Genomic DNA, 17268 nt, shown 5'->3' on the forward strand with positions numbered 1-17268 from the left:
TAATAGAGAGCAGTTCCACACACAATAAAATTTAAGAACAATTAGGAACTCAAGATAGAAAGAATTTACTCACTCTCAGAAACAACATTCATATGCCACAAAAGATGAACCATAGGCTTGCCCGTAGTATACTACTCTACTAATTGAGCTCATTCAGTCAAGGATCAAGTATGACTTTAATTGGTTGTAATGTAAGCTGCGGGATGAGTAGGATACATTTGGATATAAGAGTGACTACATCTCCCTAAACACTTTTATACATATATTTAACCGTTCAAACCCCACACTTATGTCAAATCATAACTCCACATTCACATCAACATACATTAACTTCCTATTTCTTTAAGCACAAATGCATCAAGAGTCACCACTAGCAAAGAATATTTTTCACAACAATACAACTATTTTTTTCTTTGTTTTTCAATTCAAGTGGCTCTTACTTTTTCAAAATAGTGCACCTTTCTCCTTATTTCATTAGTTCCACTCAAAAACCAAACCAACCACCCCACACTTTAACTTTTACAAAGTTCATAACAATTTCAAATGCTCACGGGAGGTGAAAGATTCAAATAGATGGTCAATTCAAATAAATGGGTAAAGCTTGTAATGTGGTTGCCAAAGAAATAGGATTACAGGCTCAAAAAGGTTAACTAAGATACATAACAATTAGGTGGGTAGTAGCATATAACTAGCTCAACAAAGAAATGTCTATATCACTTCCAAGACTGAACAAGACTACTATTTCGTTTTGCAAACACACGAGGCAAGTTCTAGACATCAAATGCAATGCACAGAATAATACAAAACCTCACACACACATCACACTTAACTCACTCAATATTGGATTATCTAGACACTCTAGTCAAAGCAGTTAAGCAACGTTAAGATCATATTTAAGGTACTTATACAAGAGTCAAAAACTGAGCCTAAGTGTCACAACTAAAACACTCATTATTCTCAAATTATAACAGAGTCAAGATATATTGACTTCCATTCAAACCATAACACAATATTTCCTACTCCTAACAAAAATAAAAACTAACTACACCCATTTCGAACAAAATTCTTGAAAAAGAATCGCGGCACAGAGAAAAACCAAGGGAGAATTATTATGCTGCTTAACAAAAGAAAATCTTTTTGTCTTTTTTCTTTCGACTTTAATCCATCAAGAAACTTGTCGATGATATCCATCGTCGGGAAAAATCAAAAATTTTTAAATTTTTAATTTTTTTATGTTTTTTTAAAAAAAATATTTTCTATCTCTAACTAACTACAACTAACAAAAAGAAAACTAAAACTAATATACATACAATATACAAATTTCCCCCACCCCATACTTTAGGTTGTTGTATGTCCCTATGACACACAATTAAAAAGCAAGAGGTAAAGGAAACTTCCCTGAATTTTCTTCTTTTCCAAGAACTTATGAACTCCACCCCTAATTATGAAATCCTTACTCTTTTTCGCTCCTTGGGATTCTCTATGGAGCTCATTAAACTCAAGTATTTTTGCAAGACCCGCTCCTTTCTTTCTTTCCTGTCCTCATCTTGAGCTGTAAATTGCTCGTTTATGATCATCCTCGACTTGTTCCTGCATTCTTTCATAGGATCAATCCATGTATCTTCTTGTAAATCCCCAAAAATAAAATCCACATGATCAAGGTTAGAATAAGAAACCAAAGAAGAAAGGTCAAGTGAATATTCCTATGGTATGTTCAAGACCATTTGTTTCTCATTCTCTTCTATTATGGAAAGGTGGATGGAGTTTTGAACTCTTCTTCCATTTCTTCACACTCAACCACAACCTTATTCTCAATCATCTTCATTGAATCAGAGTCCTCTTGTACCTTGAAAATATCCCTCTGTAGATACTCGTCCTCTTCAGTAGCTCATTCTCGTAGGGTATCTCCTCTATATATTTACCATCACAACGCAATGAGCTTTCTGAAAGTGTATTTACTATTTGACTTACTTGCATTGTTAGGTCATTAATGGCTTCATAATCTTGTGTAAAGTCTTCCACCTTATTTATGAACTTATACACAAGCTCTGCTAAACTACCATTCTCCCCTTGAGGTGGTTGTCTCACTTCGCTTTTCTTTCAGTCATAATAAGGATATTCATCCCAACGAGAGTCAAGATTGTGCCCATATGAATTTTCATACCTATACAAACTGGAAACATAGTGACACTGTTCAAAATATGAACAATAGGAAGAATACCTACCTGCTTGACAGTCAACCCATAGATGATTTCCACCGCATTTAAAACACATAGCAAACTGCTGATAATATTCAGCTGCTAACTCTTCAACCATTTTCTTAGGCTGGTTGGTACTCCATCTTCACAGCATTTAGAGTTCAATATCTACAGTATCTTCTCCAACTTGTTAGGAACTACAAAAGAAATCTTGAAAAGAAGTTAACTAATAAAGAAAATATAATAGAAAAAAAGAAAAGAAAAGAAAAGAAAAGAAAAACTGAAACCTAATTCCTGAATTAGCACTACAAACTATTTCAAACACTATTGATTGCCAATCCCCGGCAACAGCACCAAAATTTGACGAGCTTGAAACACACACTAAAATATGCTCGCTAGTCGAATATAGTAAATTAAGATATCGTATCCACATGGATTGGATTAAATAATATTGTCGTAGTTTGTAGCTAGATTGCTATCCAAAATGATCAACAATTGAGGTTTATGTGAGTTAAAACTAAAATTAACTAAGAGTCTAAACTATTGACTAATGACGATCAACAAAAGTAATAAGCAAAGGAAGTTATCAATTGGGAGAAGATAGGGTTGATAGGATAGGTGCAAGATAAATATTTGAGATTTAACTCTAAATAATTCACTTCTCATGTTCAAGTGAGTCTCGCGAACTTACTTGGTTATTAGTTCAATTATTTAGTAGAATCTCCTCTCTCGATTAAGTTTCAACCTCACAAGATGAACCAATTTTAAGTACATGAAAATATGCAAGAATTCGTAGTGGATTGGTCTTTAGGAGAACCTCTCTCAATTATCCTCCTAACTAAGTTTAATCAACAATTCAACTAGCCTCTTTCGATTACTAAGAAGAATTAATGACTTCAACCAACAAAATATAATGCAATAATATCACAAGTTATGCCTCTCTTGATTACATTAATAAATGAATATAGATGCAATGATTAAAACATCCAAAATGACTCGATACATAAATGCTAGAGTTAATTATCCACAAACAAGTATGAAGACACCAAATCCATCAAACCCTAAAGAGAACTACTCCATGGATATGGAGTAATTCATCACAAATATAAGAAAAAACATAAAACGATCCAAACTCTTGTATTGAGTGAGGATTGAATGATGAATTCCTTGTGCTTTTGCTTTTCCACCTCCTCCTTAGCCTCCTTAGGTCTTAGATATGTCAAAAGTCCATAATATATCATTTTTACATATATTTATACTAAGTAGGGTTGGGCCTAAACGAAAACACCCTTTCCTGCGAGAATTGGGAAAATAACTCTGTAAATATTGCACAGACGCACCGTATGGGGTGGCACGCAATGCGGGGCGGTTGTGGGAAACTTTAGAGAGCTTGTTCTAACAAGCTTTAGGAAAATTGGGTAGCCTCGGTGCGCCATGCGCTGCCCCACATGCCGCGGTTGTGGGACTTTCTTTGAGTACAGATTTTTCTTGCGTTTTTGATATCCAAGCTTGGTCATTGACCCCCGAATGTGATCCCAACTTAATCTCTTGGGCTTTTACTCAGACTTCAAAACTCCAAAATTACTTGAATTCATTCCATAACATCTACATAGCTCGGAATCACTCCTACAAGGCATAAAACACATAATTAGTGCAAAACACTAGCGATTAAAGCTCAAACTCAATTAAAGTACAGTAAATTAGAGTGTAATAAGCGACTAAAATATGTAATTATAGCCTACCATCACTCTACTATATAAAGGGGATGTTTTTTATTCAATACACATATTGTAACACGTATATCAAGGTAATATAAAATTATTTCTCTTCTAGCTATTGGAAGGTTCTTATTTTAATCATAGTTCTTCATACGTATTTAGCTTCTAATCGGGGGTCCAGTCGAGCACAAAATTATTGTTAAGCTAAAATCTGAGCCCAGACTCAAAGTCACAACTAGTTTGGTTAGTTATCTTATCTTTAATTCGTTTATCTAATATTCTCGATTACTTGTGTTGAATCAATCCACATATCCTTATAACCACATACAAATTTAATTATTATCCATTTTAAGGGTAAACAATTTGGCGCCCACCGTGGGATTAAGAATAATAGTGGTAGTTTGATACAAATCTCCATAACACACTCTACTTTACACTTGTTCTTTTAAGGTCCCAATTTCAAGTCAGTTTAAAATTTCAAATCCTCAGTCTGCTCACTTGAACGTCAAGGCTGAGTCTGGCCATCATGGCGAAAATAACATTCTAGGGCTTAGAAATAAGGTGCCCCATGCTAATCCCAATGGATCCCCAGTTGCAGATTCAGTAGATGCTAACTCTCATGTGGCCATAAACGCCAACCTGCCTACCAACCCCGAGAACAGCATCGTGGAGGAGCCCGACCAACGACTCAATGAGCACCTGACAGCGAAGGCGACGGATTCAGCCTATGAGTGATTTTTGAAATTTTATAGTCTCAATAGGCGACGATAGGGTAGCTGCAAAATCAAAGCCGCGCCCCCAGCAAAGTTGAGCTCGAACCATCTCGAGAAATCACCCGAAAAAATAAGCAGATTGCGGAAAGGCCGGGTGGAGCTGAACCCGATGTCAGTCCCGAAGTGATGAAAATGCTTGAAGCATTAACGAAATGGGTGGAGTCAGGTGAAAATATAATTGAGGCTAACGACAAGAAGTTGGAGACATATAATTTCCGGGTCGATCAAATCCCAGGAGAGCCCCCGATATTAAAAGGCCCGGACTCCAAAAAATTTGTCCAAAAGTCTTTTCCTCCAAGCATGGCACCAAAGCCAATCCCAAAGAGGTTTCGTATGCTCGATATTCCAAAATATAATGGAACCATAGATCCTAATGAGCATGTGACCTCCTACACGTGCACTATCAAAGGTAACGACTTGGAAGACGATGAGATTTAGTCAGTGTTATTAAAGAAGTTCGGGGAAACTCTGTCAAAGGGAGCAATGACATGGTACCACAACCTACCCCCAAATTCCATTTATTTGTTCGCTATGCTCGCAGATGCATTTGTAAAGGCTCATGCCGGGGCCATCAAGGTCGAGACTAGAAAATCAGATCTTTTGAAGGTTAAGCAAAGGGACAACGAGATGCTCAGGGAGTTCATGTCAAGATTTCAAATAAAATGAATGGATTTACCTCCGGTTGAAGACGATTGGGATGTTCAGGAATTCACCCAGGGGCTTAACTCCCGAAGCTCCTTGGCTTCGCAACAACTGAAGCAAAACTTGGGCCGACGTCCACAACAAGTACCCGTCAAAAGTCAAAGTCGAGGACGACCAACTCGGAGCCCCTTCTGGGTTTGTTTATCCCATTAGAACCGACGACAGGCCTAAGAGAGTCGTCGATCATGAATCAAGGCCGGTACGAGATCGGTACCAACCATACAGTGCAGATCGAAGAGGAAATAGGTCCGGGCGCAACTCTACAAGGAACTGAAAGAAAAGCGATCGAGGGCCCAATAGCCAAGGCCTGATGAGAAAAAATGGTTTTGACAATGCACTCGGAGGGAGGGAAGCACCAAGATTATCATAGTATAACTTCAACGTCGATGCAGCCAACATTGTATCAGCTTTTTGGTGCATCAAGGAAACCAACTAGCTTGATCATTGTAGTTCGTCCTTACCTAGAGGGATCCCAACCTGATGTGTATATATCATGGCACTCATGGCCATAGGACCAAAGACTACCGACAGTTGAGAGAAGAGGTCGCCCGGCTGTTCAATAACGGGCATCTCCGAGAATTTCTGATTGATCGAGCCAAAAACTACTTCAGAAACAGGGACTCCAACAAACAGATCGAACAAGAAGAACCTTAGCATTTCATAAACATGATCATTGGAGGGGTTGATGTCCCCTAGGGACCGATAATAAAGTTCACTAAAGTATCCATCATGAGGAAAAAGTGCACCCGATATTACATACCGGAGGGAACCATTTCATTTAGTGACGAGGATGCCGAAGGCATTGTACAGCCTCATAAATGATGCAGCGGTGATATCCATACTTATCAACAAATCTCGGTTTAAACGTGTGTTGATTGATCCAAGCAGCTCAGCCAATATCATCAGATCGAGAATCGTCGAGCAGTTTGGGTTACAAGATCAAATAGTACCGGCTGTCCGGCTGTTGAACGGAGTTAATATGGCATATGAAACTACTAAGGGAGAAATAACCTTGCCAGTGAATACCGCCAAGACAATTCAAGATACGAAACTCTACATGATCGAAGGGGACATGGGGTATAATGCTTTATTCGGAAGGCCATGGGTTCACAACATGAGTTCAATACCCTCAACACTGCACCATGCACTAAATTTCCCTACGCCGGGAGGGATTAAGATGGTATACAGAGAGTAGCCGAACGCAAAAGAAATGTTCGTGGATGACGAGGTGATCCCAGTGCCCGTGATCCCGACATCGAAGAACACAGAGCTGACTAGGAAGGAAGAAATTAAATAACAATCACCGTTACTGAACCCGACCGAACCAGAAGACCGAGGAGTAGGCGAAGAGGATGATTACGGGGTTCCTAGGTCATTCATTGCTCCCGATGATTCCGATGACACCAAATCGATGACCGGGGAGCTGGAGCAAGTCATATTGATCGAACACCTGCCCGACGAAAGGTATACCTGGGCATGGGGTTAACTCCCAAGCTCGAGAATAAACTCATTGAATTTCTTATAACTAACATAGATTATTTCGCTTGGTCCCATCTTGACATGATAGGGATCCCACCAGAGGTAACCACTCATAAGCTGAGTTTGGACCTGAAGTTTCATCCGATTAAGCAGAAAAGGAGACCGCAGTCCGAAGTCAAGCACACTTTCATCGAGGACGAGGTATCTAAACTCCTTAAAATAGGATCCATTCGGGAAGTTAATTACCCGAACTGGTTAGCCAATGTAGTGATAGTACCTAAGAAAGGAAATAAGGTAAAAATATGTGTAGATTATAAAAATCTGAACAAGGCATGCCCTAAGGATTCTTTTTTTTGCCTAACATCGATCGGGTGATCGACGCGATGGTCGAGCATGAGATACTCAATTTTCTTGATGCCTATTCCGGTTACAATCAAATTCGGATAGACTAGGTGATTAAGAAAAAACTTCCTTTATCACTAAGTTCGGCACCTATTGTTATAACATAATTCCATTCAGATTAAATAACGCTAGTGCCACCTATCAACGCCTAGTAAACCAGATGTTATAAGATCAGATAGGAAAATCAATGAAAGTACATATTGATGACATGTTAGTCAACTCCTTGTGAGCAGAGGACCATTTGAAATATTTGTAGGAAGCCTTCGAAATATTTAAGAAATACAATATGAATCTGAACCTTGAAAAGTACAAATTCGAGGTTGGATTTGGAAAATTCCTTAGGTTCATGGTACCCAATCGATGGATCGAGATCAATCCCGATAAAATCAAAGCCATAGAAGACATCGCTGTGGTGGACAACGTCAAGGCCGTTCAGAGGCAGACTGGGCGTATAGCCGCCTTGGACCAGTTCAAATCGAGGTCCTCAGATAAAAGCCATCGATTCCTCTCACTATTAAAGAAGAAGAATAACTTTTCCTGGACCCCGGAATGCCAACTAGCTTTGGAAGAACTCAAGCGATACCTCTCGAGTCCCCCTGCTCCAAACTCTAAAGATAGATGAATAATTGTACCTCTACCTAGCGGTTTCAGAGGCGGCGGTAAGTGAAGTTTTAGTCCGGAAAGAGGAAGGTACGCAATTCCCTATTTACTATGTCAGTAGGACTCTAGGCGAGTCCGAAACAAGGTATCCTCACATAGAAAAATTGGCGCTCGGTTTGCTAAGCCCCTCTAGAAAGTTGAAAACGTACTTTCAATATCACCACATATGTGTCGTAACCTCTTACCCACCGAGGAGCATCACACACAAGCTTTAGTTATCGAGTCGGTTGGCCAAATGAGCCGTCGAAATTGGCGGGTACGATATCAAGTATCGACCCCGAATTGGCATAAAATCTGAAATTTTGGCTGACTTCGTGGCCGACTTTACACCGACCTTAGTGCCTGAAGTCGATAGATAATTATTGTTCGCCTCGGGGACTACCTAGGGAATTTGGACCCTTTGTAAGGATGGTGCCTCAAACGCAAAAGTGTCTGGGCTCGGTATCGTACTGAATCCCCCTATGGGAAATGTAATTAGGCAGTATATTAGAACTGTGAAATTGACTAACAATGAGACCGAGTATGAGTCCATGATTACAGATCTCAAATTGGCTAAAAGCCTTGAGGCCGAGGTGGTCGAAGTTAAGTGTGATTCACTCTTTATGGTAAATCAAGTCAATGGGACATTCGAAATAAAAGAAGAATGAATGCGAAGGTATTTAGACAAGTTTCAGGTACTGTTACATCAATTCAAGGAATAGACCTTGCAGCATGTGCCCCGAGATCAAAATAGCGAGGCCAATGCTCTGGCTAACTTGGGGTCTTCGGCTGATGATGATGATGAATTCAATTCGGGAATAGTCGTACAACTCATGAAGTCGGTGGTAGAAGAAGGCCATGCCCAAGTAAACTCAATAAGTTTAACCTGGGATTGGAGGAACAAGTACATAGACCACTTAAAAATCGGGAAATCACACTCGGATCCCAAAGAATCGAGAGCCTTGCATACGAAGGCTGCCAAATTTAGCTTGGTCGAAGGGGCATTGTTCAGAAGAACATTCGACAGCCCATTATCCAGATGCTTGGGGTCGGGATACACCGAGTACACCTTGAGAGAAGTTCCTGATGGCACTTGGAAAACCATTCGGGGGCAAAATTTTTTGTTCAGAAATTAATCAGGGCCGACTATTTTTAGACCGAAATGGAGAAGGACGCGAAAGACTTCTACGAAAATGTGACGGCTACCAGAGACGTGCACCGATAATCCATCAACCGGGGAAACGACTACACTCGGTCCTATCCCCATGGCCATTTATGAAATAAGGGGATGAACATCGTCGGTCCCCTACCATGGGCACCCGGTAAAGTTCAATTCATACTACTCATGACTGACTATTTTTCCAAATGGGTCGAGGCCCAAGCATGCGAAAAGGAAAGAAGTCATTGACTTCATCTAGGACTACATAGTTTGTCGATTTGGGATACCGGCCTGTCACGACCCTAATACCAACCCAGTCGTGATAGAGCCTATCGTGAAACTAGGCCAGCCAACACAACTCCCAAATTAACCATTAATCAATAAGAATCATTTTTAAGACTTTAATTAAACAAATATTTCATAATGTAAGTCTAAATGAACAGTGCAGAAATAATATACAAGCCCGACATTGGGGGTGTCACAAGTCACGAGCATCTACTAAGGTCTAAATACAATGAAAAGTCTGAAAATGTACTAAATATAGTCTAATGAAAACAAGAGAGAGAAAAGAAAATGTTGCGAATGCTTGGCAGCTACCTTGCTAAACTTCGATAACTCTGCCTCTGAGCAATCAACACCCGCTACTGGGTTCAAAAATGCCTGAATTTGCACACAAGGTGCAGGGAGTAATGTGAGTACTCCAACTCAGTAAGTAATTAAGGTAAATGAAAGCTGAGCAGTAAGAAAACACGTAAACCACATCAAAATTCTACAACAAAGGCAAGATAGTTCCAACATAGTACAGAAATCATAAACTTCATAAATCATGCTTAGTTCCGGTAAAAACCTTTTAAAACAAATTTTCAATAGTTTCAAACAAGTGATAAAACAGTGATTAAACATGATAGAAATGTAAGCAGCCCCTTAGTCAAAATATGTATCATAAATCTCCTCTCGGCCATAATATCAACAGAACCAGCCCTTCGGGCTACCTCACAATCACTCGTAATCAGCCCCTCGGGCATAACATAAATCAAGAACTGCCCCTCGGGCAATAACATGGAACAATATCAGCCCCTTGAGCATAAAATAAATCAAGAACTGCCCCTCGGGCAATAGCATGGAACAACATCAGCTCCTCGGGCTATATTACATATCACATTGGTTACCCGCGCTCACTATGGGTGTACAGACTCCGAGAGGGGCCTCTTACGACCCAAGCGCAATATCAAGCCATCTCGTGGCATAATCAAATAGGTTCTCGGCCTCATAACATGCCACCTCGTGGCGTAACAAATCAGGCCCTCGGCCTTATAATCATAAATCGATACCACACTACTGTGGCGCGCAGACCGATCCCATAATATCCTCACAATACAGGCCCTCAGCCTTACTCAGTCAGAAATCTCTCAAGCCACTCGGGCAATAGTAACACATGATGCTCAGCCCAAAATATCATTTAAAATGTCAAAAATGAAGTAAAAATGGCTGAGTTATGAAAATAGTAGATTATAGCATGACTAAGTGTAAGTATAAAGTCAAAACAGTAAGGAATAATAGTAAAACAAATCCCCTCAGGGTTCAAAACAGTTGGCACGTGGCCCAAATATGACATTCAGCCCAAAACATGATGATAGCAAACAATTTTCGATCAAATACGCAGTAAAACAGTCATTCGGGATGGACTAAGTCTCAATCCCCAACAGTGTACGACCCCAAGCTCGTCATCTAGTGTGCACAACACCTCAATATAGTACAACAATGTAAAATCCGGGTTTCATAACCTCAGAACAACATTTACAATCATTACTTACCTCTATCCGATCTAAACTCTAGCTCGCAGTGCCTTTGCCTCTCGAATCAGTCTCCAATTGCTCCGAATCTAACCCAAATTAGTTCCACATCATTAATACACGCTAAAGGAACAAAGCCCAAGCAAAAATAATTGAATTAACTCAAAAATCCCGAAATTGGCCAAACCCGGTCCCCATGCCCATGTCTCGGAATCCGATAAAAGTCATATCAATAGAATCTTCATCCTCCCACGAGTCTATACATACGAAGAACATCAAAATCGGACCTCAAATAGCCCCTCAAATTCCCAATTTACACTCTCCAATTCAAGCCCTAATTCCCATATTTTAGGCTTTAATTTCCACATATTTCATGTTTAAACAAGTAAGAATCAACATAAGATCAAGTATTGAGTTCAAAAATCTTACCTCCAAGTGTTTCCCTTTGATTCCCTCTTTAATGCTTTTCAAAAGATCCAAAATCGCTCAAAAATGGTGAAAGTTAGACCCAAAATCGCGGACAATGGCTATTTAAACGTTCTGCCCAGGCCAAAAATTCCTTCTTCGCGAACGCGGTCAAAGTCTCGCGTTTGCGAAGCACAAAAAAATCACAGCTCAAATTTCCTCTTACGCGAACGCGAACACACCCTCGCGAACGCGATGCCTTACTCAGCTTAGCCTATACGAACGTGTTACCTCAGTCGCGAATGCGATGCTCAATCATACTCAACCTTCGTGAATGCGGGACCAACATCACGAACACGAAGGGCAACTGGCCTGCCTCACTCAACATCTATTCCGAACGCGTGAGCCTGTTGCGAACGCGAAGAGCAAAACTCTGCAACACTAATCTGAAGAAATCTGCAACTTTCAAAACAAGAATTTGATCCGTTTAACCACCCAAAACTCACCCGAGGCCCTCGGGACCTCAACAAAACATGCCAACATATCCCATAACCTCATTCAAACTTGTTCCAACCTTCGGAATGCTCAAAACAACATCAAAACACCAAAATCACATCATATTCAAGCCTAAGAATTCCAAGAATTTCCAAATTCCGCTTTCGATCAAAAAGTCTCCCAAACCTCGTTCGAATGACCTAAAATTTTGCACACACGTCACAAATGATACAACGGACCTACTCCAACTTCCAAAATTCCATTCTGACCCTTATATTAAAATCTCACCTATCAACCGGAAAACGCCAAAATTCCAATTTCGCCAATTCAAGCCTAACTCTATTCCGGACCTTCAAAACACATTCCGACCATGCTCCTAAGTCCCAAATCACCTAACAGAGATAACAAAATCATAAAAATTCCAATCTGAGGTCATCTACTAACAAGTCAAATCTTGGTCAAACCTTTCAAATTTTAAGCTTCAAATTGAGAGCTGTTCATCAAAATTCATTCTGGCTACCCTGAAAACTAAAACTGACGATTTACATAAGTCACAATACATCACATGTGGCTAGACATGCCTGAGAACTGGCGAGCAATGTGCAAAATTCAAAACGACCGATCGGGTCGTTACATCCTCCCCAACTTAAACATACGTTCATCCTCGAACGTGCCCATAGTTGTTCCAAAAGGCAACAAGTCGCTGTATAACCTTACCATGCAGATACCCAGGGGTGATCCCACGTCACCCTATCTCATATAGGTCCGATAACACAATGTAACTGAAATTTCACAATCCAACCTAGCCCATAAACCTTAGAACCACATTTCTACTTCTGAAACCATCTACAAGATTTGAATCTCACATTTATATTCTAGGTAAGCCTGAACCAACTGTAATAACCCATACCTGCAACCTCAAGTGCAATTACATGATGTACCACATAACTCAAACACTTATAGCGATAACTTCTAATCATAGTAGTTGCTTAAAATATTCGAATTTCGATAATAAGCTTTTTATCAGATAAAGCCTCATTCCAACACTTCCGTATACTTCTAATGATAAATGAAACACATAGGAAGTCATAACTAGTCCTTAGATCAACCATTCGGGAAGCCACTTCTCCTTTGTCAAGGACCATAGCAAATTTTTGAGTCGAACATCGATATTATCCCTCCAACATGCTAAAACTGAACCTGTTTATATTCATTCTACATCCTAACAATATCATCTAATACCAACACAACTATTCTGGTGACATGACACATCAATACAATCTAAAGCCACAACTTGTGAAATCGGTGCACCAATAAGCAACGATCTGAACGTACTCAAATCGTGAGAATGACTCAAATGAGAGAGTTATACTGCAAGCTCACCATTACCACCACACACAATACTGAGAACCTGTCACACATCATAGAACCAGAATACACGAATCTAACCCGAAGGGTCATACCTCCACATAACTTCGCTGTAGTATGCGACCTTATCCAAACACCGATCCACATGAAACACCTCCAGTCGCTATGCTCAAACTGACGATCATGCGCAATTAGATGTCTAGAACCAAAGAAAATCATCATAACCAATGCGAAGCAATTGACATAACATTACATAAACCTAAAAGGACACAACCGATACGCCATCCACCGAGCAATACCCAATACTCCTCCCGCTCAAATTCCACTGAGAGACCTCAAATAAAACTGCACCACATGTGCCTATAACCAACAATTCCTAATGCCTTGCAACACAGAAAGATAACTCATAGATCTCCCCAGGTCACTAATAAGCTCAATAACAATTGAATCAATACATCCCTCAACAATACAACTCGGAGTCAACCAAGCCGACTCGATGCCGAACACACATCCATATAGGTCTACCAATGAACCCCTTATCAAGGAGTTCTTGAAGCCGTTCCTTCAACTCCTTTAACTCCACCGGTGCCATACGCTACGGTGCCCGACATCAGATCAATACCAAAATCAACAACCCCGTCTGGCGACATGCTCGGTAGCAGGAAACACATCCGGAAAACCCCTCATCACCGGAACTGAATCAATGGTAGGAGTCTCTGCACTGACATCCACCACGAAGGCCAAATAAGAAAGACAACTCTTCCCAACCATCAACTGGGTCTTCAACAATGAAATCACCCTACTGAGAACATAACCTGTCGAACCTCACCACTCCATCCGTGGCATCCCCGGCATAGCCAATGTCGCCGTCTTGGCGTAATAGTCCACAATAACACGACACGGAGGCAACCAGTCTATACCCAATATCACATCAAAATATAACATACCAAGCCACAAAGGATCCACTCAGGTCTCCAAACCTCCAATAGTTACCACGCAAGATCGATATACGCGGTCCACAACTACGACCTACCCTGTTTATGAGAATTCCCAATCTCCAAATCCATATAGCACGCGAATCACCATATCCGATCCCAACTCCACCATCCGAATATACAACACACCTCTAATACCCAATCATTCCACGAGAGGTACTCCTAAAATTCTTATGTGCCACCAAGCAAACTTGAATATCAACAATCGATCCAACAAGAGAGTGCCGCAATACTAGTGAAGTATCATCAACTCAATCACATTGACCTTTTTCCGAAGCGTATACCCTCATCAAGCTACACCACTTAGTAATATCATTTCCCCAATCATCTGAAGCTGCCCGTGCTGTCTAAGAATTTATGACTTTTCCTTTCAGAACTGAACCATGACCTTACACATGCAAATTTCAACCCTACACAACATACTGCATATACCATGCCATCCTATGATAAATATAAGGACTTCATAACCCCTTCCGAGCCATAAGCAACTACATACTCAACTAGTCAAGAACTTTCCATTTGACCCCATCTAGAAGAAAATTACTATATATCACATGCTCCTCACGCTTGTAGAAAATATACATCTCTAACCGTGGTAGAAACCATTAAGAACTCTCCGAATTCCATTTGCACAAAACTAAACCATCAGGAATGAATCCTTCTAACTCGACCAAGCTACGCAGGCCACTAAAACCCAAGAACATTGCTGTGAAACACTTGTATAAACTCATTAACTCATAAGCATCCAAAGAACTAATCATATCCTTACCATGTCGATCCGGCTTACTACCAAGCTATCCCATCTATCCGTGTTTCCTTCTGATTTACCTTTAACTTGATACTCCTTCTTGCTATAACACCGCAATTCCTCAACCCAGACTCACCACACGAGACCCAAGCATAAAACCATACCGTCTAAGGCTCATAAGCCGCTGAATACTCTCTTAAATATTCCCAAAAGCACCACATCCAAAATACCTATCCTGACAAAACTTCCTATGAATCCAAAGTCATTACCTTCGCTTTCCTAATACGGATATATAGAATTCCCTAATTGGTATAGAAATACCACAAGTCTTAACACCCTCCAATGTAAACCTCAGTTTCTAACCAACTACACTACCTGAATATCTCCAATTATTACATGTAAAATCTTGAACCCATTAGAACCATTTCCGAAAGCCCTCCACTCTACTCAAACCGCAATTAGACCGATCAAACAGACCAGACAACCTGTTCTCCATTAACACTCCGACAACGTAGAATGTAACCTCACCTTAATGCAACCAAGCAACTTCTTGTTCTATGTACCATACACCCTTTACTCATAACAACTCAAGTCATTCTGTGATTCTTACATACCCATAAAGCATAACATAACCTTTATTGAAATTTCTTTACTCGATCCATCCTCGGTCTCAACCTCTGTAAGCCATAACTGATTCATTAGTATGCCTCAAACTGGAACCAACATAGAACATAACCATGCAATCAACTAATCAATAGCAGACTCCCCCACTTGGCTCAAAGTCATAGATCAAAACACACAATAAGTCATAATGCATATACTCTATTACTATCATAATACCATAGTGAGATTAAATTCAATCCTTCATAAGCTCGTGAAACACAGACCATCTAGTACTTTAAATCTTCTGCAATCCTTGCCTTCACCCTCATAACAGTCAAGCCCACTCTCTTAGGCGGCCCAAATTCAAATTGCAATACATATATTTCTCTAGTAATAGAGATCTTCCAATAAACGACATAAAAGATCACGCAAACTTCAGAACAATCCGTAGGAGATAGCCCACCTGCCTCGCCTCAAACTAACAACTCCTTATACCCTTCCGCTGTCATAAACATTACACAATTACTTAATCTTCCTGAGTCTGAATTCATATCACAACGTGAAATCCACTTCACTTCCCAACTAGGCAACATGAAAAGGTCCTTCAACACGCCCACAACTCGGGCTAAACATCAAATCACAATAGAAACCAAGCACCGAATAGTTCTTACTACCCCCAAGTAGACCCTTCTTGTCTCGTTCAAATCACATGCACACATCTCGCAGTAACATCATACTCATCACGTAGCTATCTATCCATCACTCCCACCAATAGGGACACTATCGGACATACAAATCCAAAAGCACATGCTCGCACAACCAACACCTCAGTGCTCAAACTATAGGCAAAACCCGGGCTCAAGTCCACCCGACTGGCCCAACATCAACACACAAAGATCACATCTCGCTCCTCGATCAGGTAATCCCAAGCCATCAATGCACATCTGATACTAAGTGCTCATGCGCATATACAAATGCATGGAAGGAATTCAAAGAGTTACATTTCAAGCTGAATCAAGGAAACACGATAAGAATTCAAGAATGTGAAGTTTTTCCTAAAGGTTCTGCAGCCTCCCGAGGATAAGTACAGATGTCTCCGTACCAATCCGCGAGACTCTACTAAACCTGCTCATGACTCGTGAGACCTATGTAACCTAGGCTCTGATACCAACTTATCACGACCCTAAAACTGAGCCGGTCGTGATGGGCGCCTATCGTGAAACTAGGCCAGCCCACACAACTCCCAAATTAACTATTAATCAATAAGAATTGTTTTTAAGCCTTTAATTAAACAAATATTTCATAATGTAAGTCTAAATGAACAGTGCGGAAATAATATACAAGCCCGATATCGGGAAGTCACAAGTCACGAGCATCTACTAAGGTTTGAATACAACGAAAAGTCTGAAAATATACTAAATACAGTCTAATAAAAACAAGAGGGAGAAAAGCAAATGCTGAGAACGCCGGGCAGCTACCTTGCTAAACTCTGATGACTCTACCTTTGAGCAATCAACTCCCGCTACCGGGTTAGAAAATGCCTGAATCTGCACATAAGGTGCAGGGAGTAATGTGAGTACTCCAACTCAGTAAGTAATAAAGGTAAATGAAAGCTAAGCAGTAAGAAAACATGTAAACCATGTCAAAATGCTACAACAAAGGAAAGATAGTTCCGACACAGTACAGAAATCATTTACTTCGTAAATCATGCTCAGTTCCGGTAAAAACCTTTTAAAATAAATTTTCAATAGTTTCAAACGAGTTATAAAACAGTGAGTAAACATGATAGAA

General features: G+C 40.2%; 1 protein-coding gene across 6 annotated transcripts in view; it reads right to left on the reverse strand.

Annotated features, from left to right (window-relative positions):
- Positions 1 to 3197: 3197 nt before the first annotated feature.
- Positions 3198 to 17268, reverse strand: part of LOC107830447 (potassium transporter 6) — a 32393-nt gene continuing 18322 nt past the window's right edge. For 4 of the 6 annotated variants that reach the window (XR_012693902.1, XM_075219127.1, XM_016657992.2 and 1 more), the window contains one exon: positions 16726 to 17024. Coding sequence is in view for 4 of the 6 variants with exons in the window: in XM_075219127.1 (XP_075075228.1) it covers positions 16893 to 17024 (132 nt within the window). In the remaining 2 variants the exon portion in view is untranslated. Of the gene's footprint in view, positions 3825 to 9429; positions 9731 to 16725; positions 17025 to 17268 lie in introns of those variants that run through there. The other 2 variants (XM_075219129.1, XM_075219128.1) reach the window with 2 other exon arrangements.

The sequence above is a fragment of the Nicotiana tabacum genome, chromosome 8 (assembly GCF_000715075.1).
Source record: "Nicotiana tabacum cultivar K326 chromosome 8, ASM71507v2, whole genome shotgun sequence".
Lineage (NCBI taxonomy): Eukaryota > Viridiplantae > Streptophyta > Magnoliopsida > Solanales > Solanaceae > Nicotiana > Nicotiana tabacum.